Source organism: Gopherus evgoodei, chromosome 1 (assembly GCF_007399415.2).
Source record: "Gopherus evgoodei ecotype Sinaloan lineage chromosome 1, rGopEvg1_v1.p, whole genome shotgun sequence".
NCBI classification, from domain to species: domain Eukaryota; kingdom Metazoa; phylum Chordata; order Testudines; family Testudinidae; genus Gopherus; species Gopherus evgoodei.
Window position 1 is genome coordinate 272,988,937 of NC_044322.1, and position 24,793 is coordinate 273,013,729.

Sequence of the window (24,793 nt, forward strand, 5' to 3'; positions counted from 1 at the left end):
GGGCACTGCTAGGCCTGGGAGGACTGGAAAGCTGAGGGGACTGCGAATGGGACAGGATCCTTTAACTTGGAGGTCACTGGTAACAATAGATGGGAATGACCAGAAAGTGTTGCCACTTGATGGCTGTTTGGGGCCTGTGAGAAGTGAGTTTGGGCTAGAGGGGCCAGGGGGATCTGAGGTCAGTTTGTTGTGGAGATGCATTCACATCACAGAAATAGCCACGATGCCGGGTGTTAACTGAGGCACGAGGGCTAGCTGATGAGATTGGTTATGGAGGCCTAGGACTGGCTAAAATCTTCGGGGGAGGGATGGGATGACTCCACTTTGCCCTGCCCCTTCCCAGAACTGGGCTCTCTAGGTTGGAGGCATAGTGTGTGTCATCGAAGTGCACACGCTGCTGCTGGCTGGGCAGTGCCTGTTCTGGGGATAAAACCTTCTCCAGGAGTCTGAATCCTGTGTCCCACCACAGCAAAACATTAACTAAGGCTGGGATTTCCAGTGGGGCCCAGGGAATCAGGGGCCCAGTTGCCATAGGCGTGAGCTTGCTTTCGCCCCATTGAAGGACCCCAAATAGCGGGACTCAGCCTGATGCCAGAGCCCCTCATGGCGTCATCCTGTAGCCAGGGAGAGGAAGAGCTGTCACTGATGTCACAGGGTACAGCTGATGTCAGATCTTCAGGAATGAAACATTTGTCCCCACTCCCTCAAGAGCAGCCTGTGACCAAGGACATCACTAGTTTCTGATTATTTTTTTGGCTTAGGTCTTGTTTCAGCCCTAACCATCTGCCATGTCTTCCTCTCTTCCAGCATCGAGGGGGAGTATGTCCCCATGGAAGGAGACGAGGTCACGTACAAAATTTGCCCCATTCCACCCAAGAACCAGAAGTTCCAGGCTGTGGAGGTGGTGCTCACCAACCTGGCCCCACACACAAAGCACGAGACGTGGTCCGGCCAAATAATCGGCTCCTAGGCTTTGGGTGGAATCTACATGGGCTGGCTCAGTCTGGAGGCAGAGTGGGTGTGGGGGACAAAGTCTGGGACAGCTGGTGTGGGGGGGGGAGGGGTGGGATCACATTTCTTGTTTGCAAAGTGACATGTAGCCGTATCCATTCTGTGTCTTTTATAAGATTACATTCTTGTTTGTAACTGTGTCTTCTTGAGGGCAGAGGGAGAGGCAGAGCTGCTTTGGGGCAGATTCCCACTTTCCTACATGTCATGAGCTTGTGTGGCCTTTCCTCAAGGACATGTGCAGAAGCACCTGCTTTGTGTTGGGAGAGAAGAGGTGTGAACCCAGCAGGAGTTGATGTCAAGTTTACCCTGCTGCCTATGCGATCCAAACTCACCACTCTTCCCTGATCCCAACTCCTTCAGGAAGCTCCAGATCCCCCATGCAGGGGGCCAGGATAGCCAGTGTTCCAGCCCCCTAACTCCCCCAAAGCAGGCTCTAAGGAGAGCCAAGGGGAATGAGGGGTGGACAGCAATATCCCCAGAGAGTGGGCAAGGAGGCACTCATCATTTGAGGGCCAGGGCAGCCCCACAGCAGGGCCAGTGCAACCACTTAGGCAAACTAGGTGGCCGCCTAGGGCGCCTAGTGGTTGGGGGTGCCTAAAAGCCTGCTCAGGCGAGGAGGTGAAGTGAAAGTGAGCTGGGGAGGGCCGCACAGGGGGAACTACTCCCTGCCCCAGATCACTTCCACTCTGCCTCCTCTGCTGGGCACACCTTCCCATGCTCTAAGTCTCCTCCAATCAGCGTTGCAAGCCTGGGAGGGGAGGAGAATTAGAGCGACGCCGGTGTGCTCAGCGGAGTTGGTGAAGCGGAGGTGAGCTGGGGCAGGCTTCCCAGGTGGTGTTAGCTGCTGCAGGTGGGGGGGCTCCCTGGGTGGGGTTAGCTGCGGGGTCAGGGGGTGGCTGCTGCGGAGGCCTTCTTGGGTGGGGGGCTGGGTTAGCTGCCACAGGGTGGGTGTGGTGCAAGGTGGAAGTTTCACTTAGGGTGCAAAACTTCCTTGCACCGTCCCTGCCCCACAGACTCTTAAAGAAGCAGGTAGATTGAAAGCTCCAGTTAGGGGTTCTAGAGTCTTTCCTGGGACGCTCTCACTTGGCAAGAGATGGAATTTATTCCCCTTCCCCTCCAGCCAGTGAAGGGAGAAAAGAAGCAAAATGGCATGTACCGCCTCCAGGTCATTTTTATACACCTGCCTGCTGGCTCTGAGCAGCTGCAGAGTGAACAGCTGTGCTCCAGGGGCTTTGGATCTGGCCACTGCTCCAGTGAGGCTCATTTGCACCCTCTTTGCCTCCCCGCTCTTTAATTTCCCCCAAATACTGGCATCCTGAGCCTGGGGAGTGGACTAGTTTTTGTTTTTTTTAAGGCAATGGAATGTACCACTGTGCAGGGGGATGGGGGAGTCTTTTAAAATATGAATTAAGTCTCTCCCCCACAACCCTTCCCTCAGATCTCCACACGATTGAGATTTGCTAAATCTCCTTAGTGTGGAGGAAGATGTCCTAAAAACAATGAAGTTAGCTTTGAAAACCTCTTCCTATTAGAGCACCAGGAGACTTCGTCTCTAATCTGTATAAACTCACTGTGTGGCTTTGGGCAAGTCACGTAGGCAACAGGCTTGGAAGGGATCTCTGATTCTTATTTCCTGGTGCTTCAGATTTCAGTGGCCCAATCTGAATCCTCTTGGATCTGATGTTCAGAGGTGCTGAGCATCCAGAGTTCCCAGTCACTTCATCTGGAGCTGTGTGTACATGGCACGTCTGCAAATCAGGGCCTAGGTGTCTCAGTATATGCTTTTCTGAACCTTAATCTCTTTGCCTCCATTTCCCCATTGGGATGATGAACTCTGTTCTCCCTCAGTCCTACCCATTTTGAGGCCTGCGCTTTGTAGGTCCATTAGAAGTGCTAGTTGGTATTTACAATCTTACTCATACTCCTTTAGAAATCTTCCTCCTTCAGATGTTCACAGGTCAAACAGTCCTGTATAGATGTTTGTGCGGTGTTTATTGTTTTGTGTGTGTGTGAGAGAGACCAGGAAAAAGCATACCAAACCAAGAAGGCAATGGGAATAAATCTAGACTCTAGTTACAGATGTGCTGTCCAGTCATGCAGACTCACTAGATTGTAGGCTAGATGCTGTCTTTAATCTTCAAGAGTGCTCCTCACTAGCTACACAGCTGGATAAATAGTTTCCTGCATTAGGTTAAGTTGATTAACTTATTTAAGCAATTTAATATAATCTTTGCAAATGCAAAATGTAAGATTTTTCTTTTTTAGGAGGCACTCTTCTGAAGTTTCTTCTAGCGTGGTACAGTCTGGTTCCTGCTCCCCCATCTCATACACACACAAACACCCATGGTTTGCTCCTGTCTTTAAGTGTCCTAGTTGTTGTGGCAACTCTCTCTGTCTCTTTGACCCTGTGGATTTCCATGGCATAATTGCTGTGGTTGCTATGGTACCATGGTGTGCTGTATGTACAGGTCACGCTCCTGGGACAGGATAGGGAGGATTGTGCCAGGGTTGACTTGGGCTTGATGGTTGAAGAAGGAGCTCTTAATATCCTGATCTCACACAGCACCATAGATGCTGCAGATGGAAAAGCCCTGCTAGGTTCACCCCCCACCCGGTGATTTCTTGTACTGATAATGGATGGATAGCAGAGCAGAGGTCTGAGCTGGTAGCTACTGCTCTATGCTGCTCTATGCCAGAGACCAGGGGTTGAAGATCCCTCTGCACTTCTGCTGTGTTTAGAGGTGTTGCAGGTGAAGAAGCACTCTTCTTTGGATGTAGCTGACCTGAGTTTTCAGCTACAGCTCCCCTCCCCTTTGCTAATGTAAATTCCCTTTGTGTGTGTTTGTTGCTGGCTGTGGGGCGGGAAGTGAGGGAGATGGGAGAAGGACATAGGTAGCAGTATGTTCTCAGGGGTAGCAGTTCATGGTGGGAATGCAGCTGCCTAGGTGTACCTCCTCAGTCACTGCTTCCTCCAGTTATAGTACAGGGGTCTCTCCAGGCACCTCCTCCTGGAGCATACAGGGTCACTGCTACAACACAAGCTTAATTTCTGGTCTTCCTATAAATATCCTGAGTAGGCAAATCTCCCAATGCAGCTTGTCAGGAGCAGGGAGGGGCTCTGTGCAGGGCGTGGCTGGCATGGGTTTGCATACTATGGGCAGATTGAGGCACATTCCAGTATAAGCATATGTGTATTGACCAGGGGTTTAGCCAGGACTGCAGCTCCGTGCACAGACACTATCTGCTCCTTGACCTGAATCAACCCTTTTGAAGACTCTGTAATTGAACATGTCCTCCTGACGACTTATTGGGGCTGGTCCTCAGGATGTTGGCATTTTCCAAAGGGTTCAGCTGCTGGAGCTGAATGGACATTGCCCAGGCACAGCAACAATGGTGGCAGGGGTGGGCAAAGTCAATTTTGCTGAGTGGCAGGATGCCCCTGGCAGTGGAGGGGCTGCCTGGTCCAGAGAGCAAAAGCACATGTGCATGAGCAGCACCCGTGTTAGGAGCAGTGCTGTCAAGTGGCTTTGTATGGTGGTTAGAGGGCAGTGTTTTCCCCTCTCCTGCTTCTATTACCATGGGAGCATGGGTTCTGTCATAACTTGGAGAGGGGACACCATCCTGCCAGGACTATGCTGAAGCCTAAAATGCCTGACCCTACTATGCTTTGGAGCCTGGCCCAGTATCCATGCATCGCTGAGGTAACTGGTGAGTTCAGTGGCCCATCACGTCTAGTTGGCACACCAGCCCTCCTTTTTCCCTCTACCAAATGGGTTCAGGCTGTGCCACTGCTACTCTAAAAGGTGCAGTGTTACACTCCCAGGAGCAAAGGGGGAAGTCCTTGTGCGTCACAAGAGCCTCACTACCCCCGCTCTGAAGCTGAACTGTTCAAGGACTGAGGGTTGTTAGAGCCCCATCTTTCGGCCACTGAAGTCAATGGCAAAACTTGTACTGGCGCTGTCAGGAGTGGGATCTGGCCTATCCCAGAGTGATTCATAACAGGGCTTAATACCCTTTGGAACCCATTGGTCTGTCAGCTCCTGCACTTGTGTGTGAGAGAGGTGGAGGAAGGAATTCTGTAGTCTGCTCATCTTGTGCAACACCTGCCTCAGCCCTTGAGGGCAAACTAATCAGGGGACCAGGTTATTCCCCACTGGAAATTCTGTCCTGAATACTGAGGCAGCTCTACCACATCCTCACTGCGGTTCTTTGATTAAACAGCAGCAGCGACCTGTCTCCTCCCCATGGAGCAACGAATGCCAGAAACTGCAGCTCCCTCTTGCATCCCTCCTGGAATGAGCAGCTGGCTTGGCCACGACAAACTCTTTGGTTCTTTTGGAAGTAAACTAAAAACTTAGAAGTGTGTTTTGTTTGTTTGTTTGTTTTTTACAACTCTGGTGTGGTTCCCACCTGTCTGACCTTGTGTTGACTTCTGTAACACTGGCAATAAATCATTCAAAGTGACTTTCCCATGAGTCCTGCCTCTTGTGTCTCTCTTGGGTGGTGGCTCCTTCATCTGCCTGACATAGGCAGGGCCCTCACTGCAGGACTGTCCCCAGGATCCTTAGAGCTGCAGCAGGAGAGAAGTATCTGGCTCCCCTTCTGTTACTAGCCCCTGCTAGCTGTCGCTGGGCTTGGCTGCAGTGGCTTGCATGAGTACTGAGGTACAAAGCACACAGCGCTCCATGGCCACATTTAATATTTTAATGTTTGTTAAATAAATTTATTTTAAACACTTGATCAATTGTACAGGAGCTGCCTGGCTCTATTGCAGATGTGACCAGAGCCACCTGTCTCCTTGGTCACTGACACATCCATCCATGTTCAAACACACACAGCAATAACTCTAAGACATATTCCTGTTTCATCATGGTAGATATCAGCTGTGGACAGTACAAGCTGAGTCCTCCTGCACCCCGGGGAAGGCAGAGGAGAGTGCTCATAGGTCCAGCCACCTCGTGGCTAGTCAGAGGTATAACACAAAGGAGGCATACTCCCTGTTTTGTAGCCCTTCATGGGCTACTGAATGCACAACTCCCTGTTGTTAGAAGGGAAGGCTCCCACTTCATGCCCTCTCCACCTGTCACAGTGAGATCAACCCAGTGGGGTTACAAATACAGGGTTAGGAAACAGATGGAAAAAAAACAGAGATGCTAAATTCTAGACCAACAATTATTCCCCTCTTCCCTCTCACGTAACAGCATGGCCCCCAGTGCACTCCCTGCTAGGGCAGTGGTGACACAGCTGGGATGGGGTGCTCCTCACACTTGTGTGCTGACACAAGCCACACCAGGGCATGGTGGTCAGGACTCAGACGGGTGGAGTCCGCTTCTTGGCTCCTCCTCGTGCTGGCAGAGTGGCCTTCTCAGCTGCGATGTGCCCTGGGGTGTGCAGACCCCCCTCTAGCCCTTTGAGAGGGGTCTGACAACTAGCACCTGGTGAGGATTTCCAGGGGGCAGGAAGAGTGACTACAGGGCTCTAGGAACAGGGAGTGCACACAAGTGCTTCCTAGGAACATACCCATGGTGTGTGGTCAAACAGAGGCTCTTCCTCTCCTGTAAGCTGCTACTCAGGCAGGGCACAGGCTCTCACCCACCCTAACAACTGCCAGGGATCCCAGTCCTGCCCCTTCCCTCCACACTTGCATTTGGACCCTTGCCCACATCAAATTGCAGTAGAGCAGGGCCAGCGCTAATAGGAGGCAGCCAAGCTAAGTCACCTTGGGCCTGCTGCTCCGAGGCACTGAGCAGGTGCACACCATGCATTCAGTCTCTCGGCACAGCAGGGCCTGGGGGACTGGTTAGGCCCCCCAAAGTCAGAAGTGGCTTTTGAAAATGGTAGTACAAGCCTCTTCCCCCCGCATGGTGCTGCCTCACACTGCTGCTGTCTCTGCCAGGCCAGGTGGAGGCCTATGGGCAGGGAAAGGTTAGAACTGGAGGCCTGGCTCAATCTTTGCTTTTGCCAAGGATAGTAGCAGAGTAGGCTCTGCTCTACCCCAGCCAGGCTGGCTGCTTAAAGCCAGGCCAGCCTGTCCACTTTACACAGCCCCAAAAGCAGGGCTGTGACAGCCCCAGCACTGGCCAACAGTGCAGTTTGGAGGAGGGGCCTCCAGAGCAAACCCATGAGCATTTACAGGCAGAGCTGAAAAGCCTAGTGCTGTGGCTGAGAGGTGTAATGGACTCCCCTCCACTGCAGACTGGCATGGGGGGAAAGCCTACTACATGCTGAACTGGCCCCTAATATGGTTTGGGCTCTAATAGAGAGGAGGCCTAACCGTAGCCCAGGGCTGGCATGGCATCACCTATTGCAGTGATTCTGAAACTGTCATTCATGGAGCTGCATCTGCTACCACAAGGAAGCGTTATTCAGGCGGCAGGTGCTGAACTGTGCATTAGCGGGAGCCCAGGGCAAGCCGCTATTGGCCTGGTTTTCAGCAAGGCCAAGCGCCCACAACTCCATGTGAAGCTTAGCACTGCCGAGGAAAGGCCCTTTGAGTTCCCAGCTGAGTAGGGAAGCCAGCATTGCCCACCTTGCAGTAGACGGCCCCTGGGAAGGTGAACCCAGGCAAGTCCCAAGTGGGTGCAGGGCAGAGCACAACCGGGTGGGGAAGGTGTGTAACCCTCCACGGATGGCACAGATAAGCTCCGCAATGGGGAAAGCAGCAGCTGGTTCCTGTAAAGTCACCCACTTTGCATCTCTGCTCCCACTGCACCTATTCCCAGGAACAGTCAACATGCTCAGAGCGTCAGCCTCAGGCACGTTCTCCCAGCCCCCTTCCTCAAACACTGAGCTCAGGGCCACCAATAGACATTCCATTCCCAAAGAAGCAAAGGCCCCATTTTCAGAGTGGCTGAGCACCCAGGGATCCCACTGATTTCAAACTGGTGTCACAAGGTGCTCAGCCTCTCTGAAAAGCAGGCTGCCCGGAGCACGCTGCTGAGTGTGGCAGAGCAGGGGAACCACACAACAAGTGGCCCCCTAGCTGAATCTGTATGTTCAATCCACAGACAACTTGGGCTCTAAAAGGATGAGCCCACCTCTGTCGCCTGAGCTGAGACCTGGAAATTGGGAGCCTGCTCTGTTAGCTAAGTAGCAGGAGGAGACTCTGAAACCTCTGTGTGGTCTAGCCACTGCGAAGAGGCAAAGAGCCACTCTGGTTTACAGGGGCGAGAGAGAGCAGCAATCAAAGTGAAAATCTAAAGAGGGAAGGAAAAACAGAAGTCAAAAAGAGCAGGAGAGAAAGAACAGAAATAGCAGCATGGCCTGAGGAGCCCTAGGCAGATGGGCACCTGCCTCCTTAAAGGTGACTGGCAAAAGGGGAGGAGGCAAGTTAGAGCTGTTCTGTGCTATGTTTCCAGCTGGATAAAGAAGGCTTGAAAGGGTTGGGTTGTTTTTCTAAAGGGTGGTTTTTTTGAACTAGAAATCCAGCTCTGATCTAGGCTGGCAGTCCCAAGGGTGTCTGGTGATGTCATCACTTCACAGTTTCTCCAGACAGGAAGACTTGAGCAATTGCGGGAGAAAAGGGCATAACAGTCAGACTGCTGAAACTGCCAGAGATGTCCTTCTTTCTTAAACTTAATGCCCACCCAACTCCAATGCCTAATTAACTCTTGGTTAAAAGAGTGTCTTTGTTAAAGTTTCCACTTCCCAACCTCTTCAACTGAGGTGCTAAGGGCAGAATAAAACCCCACAGACCTCCCAGAAGTCCTCCAGCAAAATCAGAGATCAGCCACAACATTCCTGATGTTTCTAGTATAAACAAAAACCCAGTGCACCCTTTTTCTATATATATGAACACTAAAGAAATAATGGCCTTCTTTATAAACTTGACCAAGCTGGAAAGGGCACAAGCTCATAAGAACAGCCATAATGGGTCAGACCAATGGTCCATCTAGCCCATTATCATGTCTTCCAACAGGGGCCAGTGCCAGATGTTTCAGAGGGAATGAACAGAACAGGTAATCAAGTGATCCGTTCCCTGTCACCCACTCCTACCTTCTGGCAATCAGAGGCTAGGGCCACCCAGAGCATGGGATTATGGCCCTGATCATTTTTTAAAACCCTTTGCAGGTCACCTTTAAGGATTGGTCCGCTGTGTGAAGCCGTCTGAGAACACCTTACATATGGGGGTCCCAGACTCTGCTTCCTAGTTAAGGGTGCTAACTGATGAGGAGCACATCCCTTGTGCAAATACGCTTAGAGAGCGAGACTATAGTGACTGGCCCCTACAAATGCCTCACATCAATAGAGCAGGGAACCATCTCCCACCAAGAACTGAGAATTCACCCTGAAAAGGAAGAGAGTCTGTTTGGTGGCAGGGAGGAGTCTGGTCCCACACAGCCCACCTGTAACTGGGGGTAGTGGAAGGTTAATAACCCCCATCCCTATCCCACCTCCGCCATCTCAGTTTAAATCTTTCCCTCACAACCAGCTCTGGAAAGCTTTCTTCAAAGGGCCCTGCGCAGAGTCCTCAAATGAAGGTGGTTTTCATGATGTGGAATCTTGGGAGGCGGGGTGCTGGAAAAGGGGTATCAGAGTCACGATTCATTAGCTCTCTCAGGAAAAAAGATCTCCTGGCACCTCTTGACTGTGTCCTGGGGAGACTGGACGCTGTGGCCTACTGTTCGGGGGTCATCATAAATTTCATAATCATTCCCTCCCTGTAGGAGGAAAAGAAAATAGGGAGAAGGGTAGTAATCACAACCATAACCCCCTCTCTAGCTATAGCTTGCTTTATCTTACACAACCTCCAATGCACTGGACACTCTGTAGAAGGGTCATTCATCTGCCACTAAAATGCAGCCACCTCTGCAGCTGGAGGGGAATGTGGCAGCTCGTAACAGGCTACCAGCATTTGCTTGAAACACCCACCTCACGGGGTTAGCAGGCTTTGATCCTGCTGAGAAAAGGTTCCATGGGGTTTGCTGATTCAATGGAGCAAGTGACTCATTGCCCCATGTGGCTCTAAGGAGGTGAGAGCAGTAGGGTGACCAGACAGCAAATGTGAAAAATCGGGACGGGGTGGGGAGTAATGGGAGCCTATGTAAGAAAAAGACCCAAAAATTGGGACTGTCTCTATAAAATCGGGACATCTGGTCATCCTAGGGAGCGGCTCTAGGGAGAGAGAGGATTAGGGTCTCAGCTGAGGCACTACTGTCAAATCTGTAGCGGGAATGGAGCTAATTTTTATCATCATGCTGCTGCCAACAAAGCCAAATGCAAAGCCTGAGAAATGGGGGAATATGGGTTGCTGCAGCGTGTGAACTGTGCTAATGGAGTAGGTGGGAAAGGTCCCTGCTTACACTGCTGTTCTGCAGCTACAACACTGTGGAGCAGGTTAGGATAGGAAGTGAAGAATACCACATCCATCTGAATCGATGGGAGAATTTTAGAGCAGTGCAATGTAGTTATCCATGCTGGAGCTTAGCTAACACCCACCCCCCTACGTTGGTGGAGATGCCCAAGTCAGCTTATTGCAGCAGGTAAGGATCATCCTGTAACCGACTCCAGAGAGTAGGCAAAGCCGTTCCTGTTTACACTGAAAAGCCTCTCCGGAAGTGGGCGAGGTTTTGGTTTACATCTCATTGGTTACATGACACCTTCAGCAGCGTAGCCTTTCCCAGACCTGTGCTGGGCCACTAGGTCGTTAATGACTCAGAAGGAAGAGAGCCACCTGCTGAATCCCCAACACCACTTTTTACAGCACTCACCCCCGGAGATGCAAGTTCTGCTGGGATTGCAGCCTGCTATGGTAGAGTTTCAGGCCCTCATTTGCACTAGAGAGATCCCCCTCTCCCCACTAGAGGGCAGACTTGCTTGATACCCGTTCCAAAGGGAGTTCGGTAAAGTCTCCATAGCTGGAGAAGGACCCTCTGCCCTCTCCTCTGAAAGGCTGCCAACCTAGAGGAGAGAAATGCCCCTCCGCCCCTGGTATACTCACTGGGGTTGTCTCATTCCCAAAGAAGTGGATGGCGTCAAACCGCTCGTCATTGAGGATGTTGAGGCAGTAGCGCTTGTCCCAGCCCTCAGGGAAGACATCAAAGCTGATCATACCACCTGCCAGCAGGAGGGAGGTTGTTAGGCGAGCAGGCTGGCGTTGGAAGGGTGCAGGGTGAATTCCAGACCTCGCTACCCTGGGGCAAAGGGGAATGTCTGTCCATGTGGTCCAGGCAGGTGCCAGCACAGCCACAGTGATCGAATCTCTAATGCATATCAGGATGACAGCAGCTGCTGTTTCTATGGCAATGGGCTGTGATGGCATCAGCAAGGCCCTTGTGATTCCAGCCAAGGACACAAGCAGGAAGCAGTGAGGCTGGTGTGGGCGGGAGGAGGTCCTGCTTTGCTCCAGAGAAATCTGCCAGAGGTACTGTACTAGAGTGGTCAGTCCCCTTTCAGGTATAGTGGGATCTGGGGCTAGCCAACCCTGTTCCATGACATGGCCCCTTTAAAGAACAGCTGTTTAAGGAGGCAGCAGAGAAGCTGGGGAATGGGGGCCAGGTGTTAGTCAGGGCGCTACCTCCTGATCTAGGATAAAACCCAGCTGTTGGCTGAGATGGGTGGAAGAAGTGACACTCTGGAGTGAGCTTGGATCCTAGCATGCAGGGGAACTTGACTCTGTGCACAGCCCATGGAGGAGCTGTGGAATCCCTTGGCCAGAGGAATGGTGCTGAGACAACAGGGTAAGAGAAAGCTTGGAGAAAAGACTCCCCAAGGGAGCCAGAACAGAGGTGGGCAAACTATGGCCCATGGGCCACATCCGGCCTGTGAGACCGTCCTGCCCGGCCCCTGAGCTCCCAGCCAGGAAGGCTAGCCCCGAGGCCCTTTCTCCCTCCTCCCCCTCCACCCGCCCCGCAGAGCCACGCTAGCTGCACTCTAGGCAGCGGAGCTGTGCGCTCCTGCTGATCAGAGCGGCAGTGTGTCTGGCTCTGGCTGCTGCAGCCAGACATGCTGCTCTGCTCGGCATGGTAAGTGGTAAATGAGCTGGGGGGTTGTATAAGGGGCAGGGGGTCCTGGGGGGCAGTTGGGGATGGGGGTGGTTGAATGGGGTGGAGGTTCTGGGGGATGGTGGTCAAAGGAGGCTGGATAGGTGTGGGGTCCCAGGGGGTGGTCCGGGTGGGGGGGCCCGGGAGGCGGAAGTTAAGGGACAAGGAACTGGGGCAGGGGTGAAAGTAACTTACAGGACTTGTCCCCCTCAGGACTCCAGCAGTACTGGTGTGGCCTCATCTAGAAGAGGTGTGGCCTCTCAAGATTTAAAGGCCCTGGGGAACCAGCTGTGGCTGGGAGACCCAAAGCCTTTAAATCAGCAAGGGGCTCCCAGCTGCAGAGGTGGCTGGGAGCCCCCCAGGGCTCAGGGGCAAATTAAAGGGCCCGGGGCTCTGGCTGCCAGGGGGAGCCCTGAGCTTTGCGGGGCTGGGGCAGGGATTTAAAAGGCCCAGAGCTCCTGTCGCTGAGGGAAGCCTGGAGCCCTTTAAATCCTGGCCCTAGCCCAGCCGCCAGAGCCGCGGCCGGGATTCAAAGGGCTCTGGGCTGCCTGCAGCAGCGGGGAGCTCTGAGCCCTTTCAATACCCACCGTGGAAGTCGATGCGGTCCAGTACAGCGTACTGGCTCTTGTCCGTACGCCGGACCGGACCAGACCGGCTTACTTTCACCTCTGAACTTGGGGGGGTTGGATGGGTTGGGGATTCTGACAGGGGCAGTCAGGGGGTGAGAAGCGGGAGGGGGCAGATAGGGGGCAGGTGCCAGGCTGTTTGGGGAGGCACAGCTTTCCCTACCTGGCCCTCCATCCAGTTTTGCAACCCCAATGTAGCCCGCAGGCCAAGTTTGCCCACCTGAGCCAGAAGCTGCAGTGGGAGTGACAGAACTCCCTGGCACCAAATTAACTGGCAGGGGAACTGGGAACCTGAAGGCCTAGATGGAGGGTGAAGCTGGAAACCCCAAGAGGAAAGGGCTTGGGCCTGAAAGGGTCAAAGGAAACTAACTATTTCCTAAAGCCTTAACTGAAACCCAGGAAGGGGAACGTTACTGCAAGTATTCTGGGCTGCGACCAAGTTCTTGGAAGAACTAGGAGGGAACTAAGGGCTAGGTGCCTGCAGGGCCATGAGGGGGTGTGCTCTAGGACGGGCCCCTGCCACAGTACTTCCCTGGCCCCATCCCCACAGTAACCAAGTCCCTCACAACTCCCCTACCTCACAGAGGTGTTGAGAAAAGGGCTAGCATCCCCTTTTACACTGGGGGAGCTGTGGCAAAGAGACACTAAAACAACAAGGAGTCCTGAGGCACCTTAAAGACTAAGATTTATTTGGGCATAAGCTTTGGTTTTTTACCCATGAAAGCTTATGCCCAAATAAATCTGTTAGTCTTTAAAGTACCACTGGACTCTTGTTGTTTCTGTGGATACAGACTAACACCGCTACCCCGATACTTGACAGAGACACTAAGTGACTTGCTTGAAAGTACCACAGAAAGCCTGGGACAGATTAGGAATTGAACCCAGGTCTCCTAAATTCAAGGCTAGAGCCCTACCCATAATCCTTCCCTTTAATACATCCATATGTATTTAGGTATGGAAAATATTGTGTCAGCATGCTCTGTCTCTAAACAGAGCTGGGCAGTGAGAGGGGCTCCTGGCACTGGCAGGGCTAGAAGAGCAAACGCAGAGGGAACAATGGATGGGCACTCAAGGACAGTGAGTTCTGTCTCGTTGTTGTTCAGTGGTGTGAGCGGGGGACTTGGTGCCAGGAACTCCTTAGGCCTTCTGCCAGCTCTGCCTCTCTCCAGCTCTGTGCACACCCCTTTCAGGAGGAGTCCTGAATTTGTCTCCCCCCATTTTTGGGTACTCCAATCACTTTATGCCTTATTTTTGGAGAGGCTGAGCCCCCGCAGCTCCCAGTATCTTCTGTGCTCGGTTACAATCCTAGCCTACTGCTGGCAGCTTACCAAAGTCATAGGAGAAAGGACCATTGTTCTGTTCTTGTTCCATGTGAGTTTGAGGAGAACAGGACTGCAATGCCTTTGGCCTTCTCTGCTATGACAAATGGTCTGTGCCAATGCTGGCAGGGATCATGAGATGTTCTTACTGGGGCAGCAAAAGAGGATGCTGCCTAGAAATGCAGGCTTCTTGGAGTGCAGAGTGTCAGGGATTCTGAATTACACACAAAGTGGACAATGAGATGCCACCTCCACCGCGCGCCGCCCCCCCCCCCCCCGCATCTCATCTCCACTACACTCCTAGTAATGGGCTTTCCTTGTGAGGGGAGCCTTCCATTTTCAGTCATGCCTACCTTCCCTGCTGAATGGCTTTAAAGAATTCAGCCCTGTCACTCACCCAGCCTGATGGGTCTTTCCACTGAAGTGGAAGGTCAAGAGTGCTCCTCTCTTGCTGTGCTCCATGAGAATGGCTGGGGGCTGAGCACTCCTGAAAATCTGGCCATTAAACTGCAGTTTCACTCTGATATGTGACTGCACAAAATGGCATCATGGGCTCCACATTTACAGCCTCAGCAGCTCCAGATGCAGCTTTTCCTTCTAAATAGAGTAAAGGCAGTTTTCTTAACCGTCACCCCTGCAAACACAACCTGGGAGTTCAGACTCAGGCTGGGCTCTTCTACTCTCCTGCACCAGTGGATTCAGGGGGATTGCATAGATGGGACTGAAGGTAGAATTTGGCTCTGCAGTTGGAACTCAGTTAGCAATCCTGTTGCTGCTGTTTGAAATGGAACAAATTCAAGCTCTCTCTCCCATATCTGTGCTGGCTCAGTACAGCTAACAGGAGTAAAATATAGTTAAAAGTTAGTGTGTCACCAGCACATCTGAGTGATACCAGGGAAGCAGATCTATGGTTTTTGTACCATAATCACACTTTAAATAGGAAACAGGGTTTGAGATCTCTCCCCAGGGATGAATATGGGGAGTACACCTCCCAGGGATCTCCACAGGGAGTACACCTCTGCCATTCACTCAAGCAGATGATCTACCACTTTTAAGCAGGAAACAGCTTGGCATCCTTCCCTTCCAAGATCCCTACAGAAAATTCATCACACAGGGAAACCCCCCAGTAGCTGTGATGCACTCTGCTCACCTCGAGAGAACCGTAGGCCTTTGCCAGCAAACTCCCTCTGCAGGGCTGCCACAAACTTCTCTCGGATCCTCTCTTTCTGCAGATGGGACGAACAGAAGGACAGCAGGTTTTGAATAATTGTATTCTTGATAGGCCTTATTCCATTGACTGTCTAGATTCACCTACAGGCCTTGCAAGCCTCTCTCTCTGCATCACCAGGTTAGTTCTCTGCTCTGATCCGTTTCCAGGCCAGAATGTCCTTGTTAACCTAGCAGCAAGTACAACCTCTTTCCTCTTTCTCCTGTACTGAGCACCTAGGACAACTGCTGGGGGGACAAGGGGGATATTCAGCATGGGCTGTGGGGATTCAAAATGGACTCTTTCATGCTACTTTAATTGCTCCCTGTATATGATCCCTCCACCGGACCAGTCTCACACTGTTGTAGCCAGCCCACATTAGCCTTGGTCATGTCAGGATGGTCCAAGTCAGCTGTTGAGCAACCCCAAACCAAAGCCCCTTCCTGCAGCCCCCACCCCCCTCAATTAGCTGATGCATTTCACCATCAACATTACTCCCCCTTGGAGGTTCAGAGGCCCAGTTCAGGACCCAAAGTCCATAGTTCCCCACTTATATATCTGACTTCAAGTCTTGCTGTAGTCTGACCCCTTCTGCTCTTGAGGAGGGTAGAAAGTAGCCACCATAGATAGGTTGTTTCAGGCAGTATTTGCCAGGATCTCAGAGCTCTGTTTAGGAGACTGGTCCTGTTCTGGAAGGCCCACTGAGGAGACACCTACTCTGTTTGGGCTGGGGAACTGGGCTTTAGCAAAGCTTTTGATACAGTCTTCTACAGTATTATTGCCGGCAAGTTAAAGTAGTATGGATTGGATGAATGTACTACAACGTGGATAGAAAGCTGGCTAGATTGTCCGGCTCAACGGGTAGTGATCAACGGCTCAGTGTCTACTTGGCAGCCAGTATCAAGCGGAGTGCCCCAGGGGTCAGTCCTGGGGCCGGTTTTGTTTAACATCTTTATTAATGAGCTGGATGATGGGATGAACTGCACCTTCAGCAAGTTCGCAGATTACACTAAGATGGGGGGAGAGGTAGATATGCTGGAGGGTAGGGATAGGGTCCAGAGTGACCTAGACAAATTGGAGAATTTGGACCAAAAGAAATCTGATCAGGTTCAACAAGGACAAATGCAGAGTCCTGCACTTAAGAAGGAAGAATCCCATGCATCGCTACAGGCAGGGGACCGACTGGCTAAGCAGCAGTTCTGCAGAAAAGGACCTGGATGAGAAGCTGGATATGAGTCAGTAGTGTGCCCTTGTTGACAAGAAGGCCAATGGCATATTGGGCTGTATTAGTAGGAGCATTGCCAGCAGATCGAGGGAAGTAATTATTCCCCTCTATTTGGCACTGGTGAGGCCACACCTGGAGTATTGTGTCCAGTTTTGGTCCCCTCACTACAGAATGCATGTGGACAAATTGGAGAGAGTCCAGCAGAGGGCAACAAAAATGATTAGGGGGCTGGGGAACATGACTTAACAAGGAGAGGCTGAGGGAACTAGGGTTATTTAGTCTGCAGAAGTGGGGGGGGGGGGGGGGGATTTGATGGCAGCCTTCAACTACCTGAAAGGGAGTTCCAAAGGAGATGGAGCTTGGCTGTTTTCAGTGGTGGCAGATGACAGAACAAGAAGCAATGGTCTTAAGTTTCAGTGGAGTAGGTCTAGGTTGGATATTAGGAAACACTATTTCACTAGGAGGGTGGTGAAGCTAGTTACATAGGGAGGTGGTGGAATCTCCATCCTTAGAGGTTTTTAAGGCCCAGTTTGACAAAACCCTGGCTGGGATGATTTAGTTGGGAATTGGTTCTGCTTTGAGCAGGGGATTGGACAAGATGACCCCCTGAAGTCTCTTCCAACCCTGATATTCAATGATTCTATGAATGGGACATGATGTCAGTTGACACTGCTGCTTGGCTGTAACTGGAGATGGGCTCTGAGCTGTAAGTTCACTACCTAAGTTGGGAGCTGCTGGCTTTGCAGTTCTGGTCTAAGACCATCTCCAGCCATGACAGGGAAAAAACACCATTGAAAATGAGAGACTCTTCTTGGGACAGCTTCTCCAGCATAATATTGTACAAAGGGAGTCTGCATCCCTACTTGGTAAGTGGCAGCTGATGAGGTCAGTTCTTTTATCTCATCTACATATTTCCTTTGGTTTCCCACCCATCCTTATCACAGCCTCAATCTCCAGAGCTTATACAGGCAAGCCTGCAGGCACCAGCACAGTCATTGGCATGGATATAAGAGGAGACTCAAGTGCTGTGGTATTACATGGCAAGAAATGGACAATGCCCACAACTTAATGCTCAGTCATGGAGGAGGGAAGGGTGGATCTTGGCCAGTTACCTTGTCCAGCTCGGAGAATTCTAGTCGCTCCTCCAGGGTGCAGCTTCGGCCAATGGGAGAGATGTTCAGCATTCCGTTGCGGAATTCTATGAAGGTCCCGCTGTGCATGTGTAGATGTCCAGTTTTTTGTTTTTGTACAATTGGAAGGGAATGAGAGAAGGAGCCATTAAAATGGGAGTGGCTGTAAAAAGCGTAACATAAGGAATGTCTGTAGGGACACTAGGTAGGCTAAAAATGACAACAGGATTATTCTCATGCTTCAGGACTCAAGTGCTCATGCTCTAAGCCCAGAAATAAACAACTCTCCACTTTTTCCGCTACAGCGCAGCAAGGCACATACACTGGGATATTAACCACAGCCAAGCTTAGCTGTTAGAGTTGAGGGGAGTTGCCCCGGAATGACAGGATGTCTTTAGAGAGAAGGAAACATGTTAACCCAATCTAGTCCAGAGCTCAGGGGGAAGGAGCAGTGTCTTGCAAGCTTAGATAATGCAAGAGCAAAGCTGATCTTGTGGTTAAAGCACTGGGACTCAAGTAATATGGGTTCAATTCTTAGCTCTGCCACGGATTGTGTGTGATACTGGGCAAATCACAATCTTTGTGCTCGTTTCCTATCTGTAAGAAGGGGATAACAACACTTCCACTCTTCCATCCCCTGGTTTGTCTACTTAGATTATCAACTCTTTAGAACAGGGACTGTCTCTTAAATTGTGCATTTGCAATGCCCAGCACAGCAGGACTCTGCTCTTGGGTAGGGCCTCTAGGTGCTATCAAAATACAGATAATGAGGCCAAGAACAAAGCCAGTGGATCTGCAATTCTAAATGGGAGCGTGCTGTCCAACTGCCTGGATCTGAATGGTATAGAAACAGCAGTTGGGTAGGAGAGGATCATTACCGTTTCTTAGGCAGCTTCAGGAGGGCCATGTAGTTGAGACAGAAGTTGATCAGCTCCTGCAAAAGCTCCTCCCCCAGGTGATTCTGGATAGCCTGTGGGGGCAGGGGGAAGAAAAGGTTAGAGGTCAGATGAAGCCAAGGTTACCATCAACTTGTCACAAAGCACATGGGCTACAAAATTCATCCAGGATGCCCACTATGGTGATGACTGGACAGAAGGAGTAGGGTGGCTTTGGTAGGTGCTGGGGGGATTGGAACTGGCAGACCTCTGGATGGTGGCATATGGCTGGTTCCATCTGGTGCTGATGGAACTGAAGATGGACTTGGTGGAGGAGAGAGGGAAAGAGAGCCCCTGTGGCTTGATGGGAGACATAGCAAGTGAGCTAGGCTTACCTGTTTGGCGACCAGCTGCCCATTCTTGTACTGCACGGTGCCATTCTCCGCAAAGACGTAATCAAATTTGTCGATGACTGTGGGGAATGGGGTGGGGGGCAGGGGAGAGCAGGGTGGGGAAGGGAGATGAAGGCGAGAGAAAAAACATTAGCACAATCTCATCCGCCACTTGTAGATGGAGAAGTGTGGAGTGATGGACATTGGCTGGATTCAGAGCTCTTTGAGTTTTACTCCATGGCCGTAGGCTGAGCAATCAGGCCTTGAGCCTCACAGCTCCCTGGATGTTATGCCCATTTTACACATGGGGAACAGAGACACAGAAAGGGGACGTGACCTGCCCAAGGCCCTGCAGTGAGTCAGTGGCAGAGTTCAGATTAGAGCTCAGGAATGCCAGACTCCCAGCCATGTGCTCATTCTCCTAGAGCAGGGGTCGGCAACCTTTCAGAAGTGGTGTGCTGAATCTTCATTTATTCACTCTAATTTAAGGTTCTGCACACCAGTCATACATTTTAACATTTTTAGAAGGTCTCTTTCTATAAGTGTATAATACATAACTAAACTATTGTTGTATGTAAAATAAATAAGGTTTTTAAAATGTTTAAGAAGCTTCGGTTAAAATTAAATTAAAATACAGAGCCCCCCAGACCAGTGGCCAGGACCTGGGCAGTGTGAGTGCCATTGAAAATCAGCTCGCGTGCTGCCTTCAGCACATGTGCCATAGGTTGCCTACACTTGTCCTACAGCATTCTGCCTCCACCTCTTCCCATCCCCACCTCCACCCTCAGCAATGCACTTAGTGGTTATCTAACCCTAGCTTCTCCTCCAGCAATAAACAGATTGTTGCTGACCCTGCAATTAACATCATGCTCCCTTGAGCCGTCTCACCAGGCAGCCTCTCTTTGCTAAGGAGCTAGAAAGAGGATTTCAGAACTCTGCTGTAGATTTTATGCTATTAGAAAAGGGGAAAAAGGAAAGTGAGAGGACAGGACATCTGTCCCTTCCCCAGTCTTTCCTTCTCATCCAAGCACTCTGCCCAATCTCCCGTTACTATTCAGGACCTTCAGACCTCCAAAGCATAGAGCATGTCCAAGCATGGGAGAGAGTTCGTGCACATTCCCTTTCCATTCACTCGGGCTGTCAATGGGCAGTGGAGCTAATGGCGGTTACAACTGATCAGACCTGAAGATGGTAGGACTATATTTCTCATGGAGGTGGGGAAGAGAAGAAGGTAAACTCTAAATGGGCCTCTCTCTATCCTCCCATGCTCTTTGCAGGCCCATGACAGCTAAAAGCACATGCTGCAACTGCTGGAGCTGAAGACTCTACTCATGGGCTCCATAGCTCAGGCACAGAAGGCAGCACAAACATGGTTGGTTACACGAGCACCTCTGCTCTGCTGATGTGGAAAACTGCAGTTCTGGCTGTCGACTGAGCTGCTCCTGCTCTCAATGGCAAAATTTCTGTTGGCTCCAGTGACTTCAGTGGGAGCAGGAGCAGGCCCGTAGGTACAACTGCTCCGCTTCCAGCAAGAGTGGCTGCCTGGGGGCGATTCTGAGCTCAGTAGCACAAATGGCAATGGTAGCACTGCAAGCTCTCTCTCTGGGTATGATTTTTATCATCTCTGGGGGTAGAATCAAACTCAGTGTTCAGGTGTCTACAGCTGCATGTAATTACCAACAGCAGACAAGGCAAACTACCTCCCTCCCTGCAAAGGAGAGTAGCCTCTCTCTTCACTCTGTTTCCCCCACCCCTTCCCACGCTCCCCTGATCTGGGGTAGGGAGAGCGTCTCACCTTCATTCCCTTCCCCCAGCTGCTCAGCTATCTTGGAGTAGTCAGAGCCTCCCACCACGCCAATCTGGACTCTCTCACGCAGCTCCTGAAGGAACTTGTCCACTTCGGGCTCAATTTTCTAGAGGGGCAGGAGCGAGAGGGCAGGTCAGAATATAGCCAGCGTAATGGACAAGCTCTGGCCCCACTTACAGCAGGGCCTCCAACGGAAGGCCATTCTCAGCCAGTAGTGACTGGTCCCTGACAGTGTTTCCCTGCTTGGTGAGCACCACTTTAGTCCAGGGCGAGGGGTGCATTGGATTGTGAATAGCTGCATGATCTCAGATCTGTCCATCATCCCCTCCCCCTGCAGAAGGGCTTCTGTGGCTCTGAACGAAGTGGCAAGGGATTCTTTGAAAGCCACCTGCCTTCTCTCTGCTCTCACAGCGGCTTCTGTGAGGGGGATGTGGGAGCTGCTCACACATGGAGCTGCAGGCAGCATCCCATCAACCCACACTTCTCTTCTTTGCTTCTGCAGCGTTCAGCTCAGCCCTGGCAGCATGTGAGGCCTAGTCCCACGGCGATACGAATGGGTGCTGTCATCTTCCCAAGCCCAGCAGCACACAGTCATCTGGGAGGGAATGGGAACAGGAAGGGGGTAACACCAGGGCATGGAGGAAAAAATACACTGGGAGGGGTGGAAAAATGATATGGAGGAATGAAACAGCAAAGGACTGGTGGAGGGGGAAGAGACACACAAGGAAGGGAGTGTGTATGTATCCCCCCCACACTTGTGAGGAATTATTAGTAAATTGGCACCCCATTCCCCCATGTCCTGTCGTTCCATGTCTTTCCCCTTGACACACACAGTGGTAACATACACTCTTTTCTGTATTTAACTAAGGGAGTGGGAGGTGCCTATCCATCAATAATCCCTCACAAGTGGGAGAGATCCTACCCAGAACATTTGGGAACTGGGCAGAGGTGTGTCCTAAGGGATGGCTACCCCGGGGACAAACCAAACTGCATCACAGAATTCACTGTAAGGGAACTGGAGATGAAGCCATGACAGCAGGGTCCATAACGAGTTTCATAAGAGGTGGCAGTCAGGGGCCTGCTCTTGCTCTCTTCCCCTCTCACTGAAGGGTTGCCCCATTACTGCCTAATCCCATTAGCAGAATGCCAGCTGAAGCAGCATAGGTCCCATCAAGCCTTTTCTGGCCAGACCTGCAGGGAGCAGGGGGCAGTTACAGTCCCAAGCCATGCTGCTGCAGGAGAGGCTAGGCATCCCACTGTGGTAGGGTTGGGCTACATGTGCTGCTAGGAGCAGACTCTGCCACCACCCTTCTGTTTATCTTCCCAAGATAAAGGTAGTTTGCTAAGGCTGGATGGCTGACTCCACCCAGCAACAGCGCCTCTCCTCTTCCCCCTTCCTTTGGGCTGGGGACTTGTGTTCTCCTGTATCACTCTCTGACTGATAGGGTGACCTCCTACAGGATAACTAGCTTTAAAGGTCAGCATCTTTAATCACATGGCTACTTTGCCCTCTTGTGCAGCACTTTCATGTGAAGATCCCAGAGAGCCTGACATGACAAACAAGATTCTAGCCTCACAAGCTATTTGCAAGGTAGGGAAGTGTTACTGGTTTGTACCTATAGATCATGTCTCCACTAGAGAACTGAGCTGGTGGGATGATGCTGGTCTAGACACAAACATTTCAACATGTCCATTCAACATTGCATCCACACTAGTGCTGTTCTCAGCCACTTCCCCTGCAATGTCTTCTGGGTACCTATCCCACAGTTCCCAGCTCAGCTGCCCGCAGCAGTGGATTCTAGGAGATCTCAAAAGGTCACCAGTGGACTGTGGGCCAGTAGGGAGAGGACTTTGTGCTCTGCTCTGGTGCTTTCCACACTGCTATCAAACCAATACATGCTGAAATGATTCAGGGTAAATCCAATATTGTGCCCTGCTTAAAGCAAGTCATTTCTACTGGATAAACAGAGGCCCTTATCATGGGCCCCATTATACTGGGCTTGCGCATCATGTGCGTGTACACACTAGTCTAATTCAAATGCATTTGGCTCACAGGTAAGCCACTGAAGGCACTTACGTGTTGTGGGCCGAACAGGTTTTACAAGCATGTAAGGGGGCCACACAGATCTTGGCCTGGTAAGTCCCTTTAGTGTAGACAAAGCCATAACATACAGATGGGTAAACTCAGTCCCATAGTGGACAAGGTCACAGTAAAAGAAGAGGGATATGGAGTTAGTCTGTGTGTGTGCAAGAGGCCTTCACTCTGCAGTGGGGCTCAGAATGGTTTATATGTGGATGCAGGGCCAGGGGCAGCAATTCATCCTGGCATGGCTAAGAATGAAGGGATGTGGAGCACAGGTGATATTACACTGGAAGATGCTTCTAGGCTTTGCCAGCTAGGCCCATCAGACCTGCTCTTGTTCCTTGCAAGGCTCCAGCATCCAGACTGTGAGGAGAAAGCAGGTCTCTCCCCTTTCCCTGCTTCTAATACTGAGCAGATGCTGTAAACTGGTTATTGCATAACAAACATACAGCAGGCAGCAACTGAAAGGAACTTTGACATATTAATCAGATTTTTTCTATTTCCCCAAAAGCCAAAATAACTAGGATGCAGGGAGGAGATTTAACCCCAAAAGATACATCTATGCTGCAATTAAAAACCTGTGGCTGGCTGGTGCAAACCAACTTGGGCTCAAGGGGTTCGAGCTAAGGGTCTGTTTAACTGCAGTGTAGATGGTTGACCTAGAGAAAGTGGTAGGGTCTGAAAACTCGGGCAGCCTGAATGTCTACACCATAACTTAAGCAGCCCTTTAGCTGGAGCCCTGCAAGTCTGAGGCAGTGGGCATGAATCAGCCCAGGGTATTTAACTGCAGTGTAGACATACCCAGTCCCTAAGAGGCTGTTAGACCCTGACATCTAGACTGTTCTTGTCTCTAGGTGATGTAAAGATTTTGTCCTCGATATAACCAAAAAGGTGCCCCTATGCGGGCTGTGGGAGGGGCAAATGTGCAGGTCACTAGGATGGTGGCCAGATCTCCTTCATCAAATATTACCAGAACAACTCTGTGTGTCCAACCAGCTGGGCTGACACCTTGGGATGGCTGCCTATGAAAGGAGCATTATGGTTTAAGATAAGGCTGAGACACATCAGTCTACAGCACCATATAAGCATACTGAATTGGCAGCTTTAAGAAACCTCTGCTTGGGGGGAGGCCTGGGATGGGAATAGCAGGGGATGCAGCACGTTCAGATCACGACGCATTGGAAGAACAGCGTGGGAGGATGCAGGGATAGCAAAGGTCGTAGCAGGGCAGAAGTGAGAGCACTGGCAGCGCTATGCATGTCAATCTAGGACAGAAACAGCAACAGGAGGACTCTAGCAGAGCTATGGAATCAGGAATGAAAGAGTAGGTGCTGCTGCAGGTCAGAGTGGTGCATTCGTAGAGCTGCATGAGAGGAAGCTTGTCCAGCCCCTGCCCAGGACCATCTGCCCCTCACTTTTAGAAGCAATACATGCTCTCAGTGTTAAATCACTCTACGACACAGAAAAGCTACAGTTAAATCCGAAACGCCAAGGCAAAGAGAATCCCTGGTACCAAATGGTTAGGTGGCCTTGCACAGTCTCCTTCTTCCACCCACGGGGTATTTCACAGAAAGGCAGAGTAGGGCTCCAGACCTGCTAGAACAAGGCCCTGAGCTCGCACAACTGGGCTCCAACACATGGCAGCACTAGCTGGGGAGCCTTAGCATCCCTGGCAGTCCGACCTCATCTAGCCAACCACTGCCAGGCGGGGCTTAGGGGGCCTGTTGCCCAGAGGAGATGCCGCAGGAGGCAGGTGGTGGCTTCCTCAGTGTAGGGCAGCAATGGCTGGGAGTCTGGGCTCGCCACTCGCTGGATCCGACAGGCTCCGGGCTGGGCCATATGGCGCCTCTGCGCGAGTCCAGCGCGGTGCACCGGGGCAGGAACTCCGCTCCCGAGCCCCCTGCGCGCGCCGCACCCGCGCGGGGACTGGGCGGACACCTCCCCAGCCGGCTCCTCTCCTGCTCAAGGGCGGGCGCGGGGCGCGGGGCCCGGGCAGGAGGGAGGGGCCCGCGGGCGGGTACCTGGCGAGCCGGCGTGAGGGTCCCATCCACGTCGAAGAGGCAGAGGACGCGCTCCCGGCTCAGCGGCTCGCTGCCAGCCATCGCTGCGGCGCCGGCCGAGCCCCGCGCTGCAGAA

The 24,793-nt window shown here is 51.6% G+C and overlaps 2 protein-coding genes across 8 annotated transcripts in view; one reads left to right on the plus strand and one right to left on the minus strand.

The window, feature by feature from the left end:
- Positions 1-5,486, plus strand: part of CSDC2 (cold shock domain containing C2) — a 28,822-nt gene extending 23,336 nt beyond the window's left edge. For both annotated transcript variants that reach the window (XM_030547444.1, XM_030547434.1), the window contains exon 4: positions 808-5,486. In XM_030547444.1, coding sequence (XP_030403304.1) covers positions 808-970 — 163 coding nt within the window. In that variant the 3' untranslated portion in view covers positions 971-5,486. The remainder of the gene's footprint in view (positions 1-807) is intronic.
- Positions 5,487-9,016: 3,530 nt separating this feature from the next.
- PMM1 (phosphomannomutase 1) lies at positions 9,017-24,782 on the minus strand. 6 transcript variants are annotated; one of them, XM_030547462.1, is made up of 9 exons: positions 24,679-24,767; positions 20,967-21,169; positions 20,563-20,680; positions 18,771-18,847; positions 18,379-18,470; positions 17,483-17,582; positions 15,089-15,164; positions 10,952-11,067; positions 9,017-9,671 (listed from the first exon to the last, which is right to left on the minus strand). In XM_030547462.1, the coding sequence occupies exons 2-9, from the start codon at positions 21,021-21,023 to the stop codon at positions 9,549-9,551; spliced, it is 759 nt and encodes a 252-aa protein (XP_030403322.1). In that variant the 5' UTR covers positions 21,024-21,169; positions 24,679-24,767; the 3' UTR covers positions 9,017-9,548. The 6 variants fall into 6 exon arrangements, 5 of the variants coding, with proteins under 5 accessions (XP_030403322.1, XP_030403329.1, XP_030403315.1 ...); XM_030547469.1 differs by having other exon boundaries at positions 20,967-23,922; positions 24,679-24,745; XM_030547455.1 differs by lacking the exon at positions 20,967-21,169 and having other exon boundaries at positions 24,679-24,782.
- Positions 24,783-24,793: the final 11 nt, after the last annotated feature.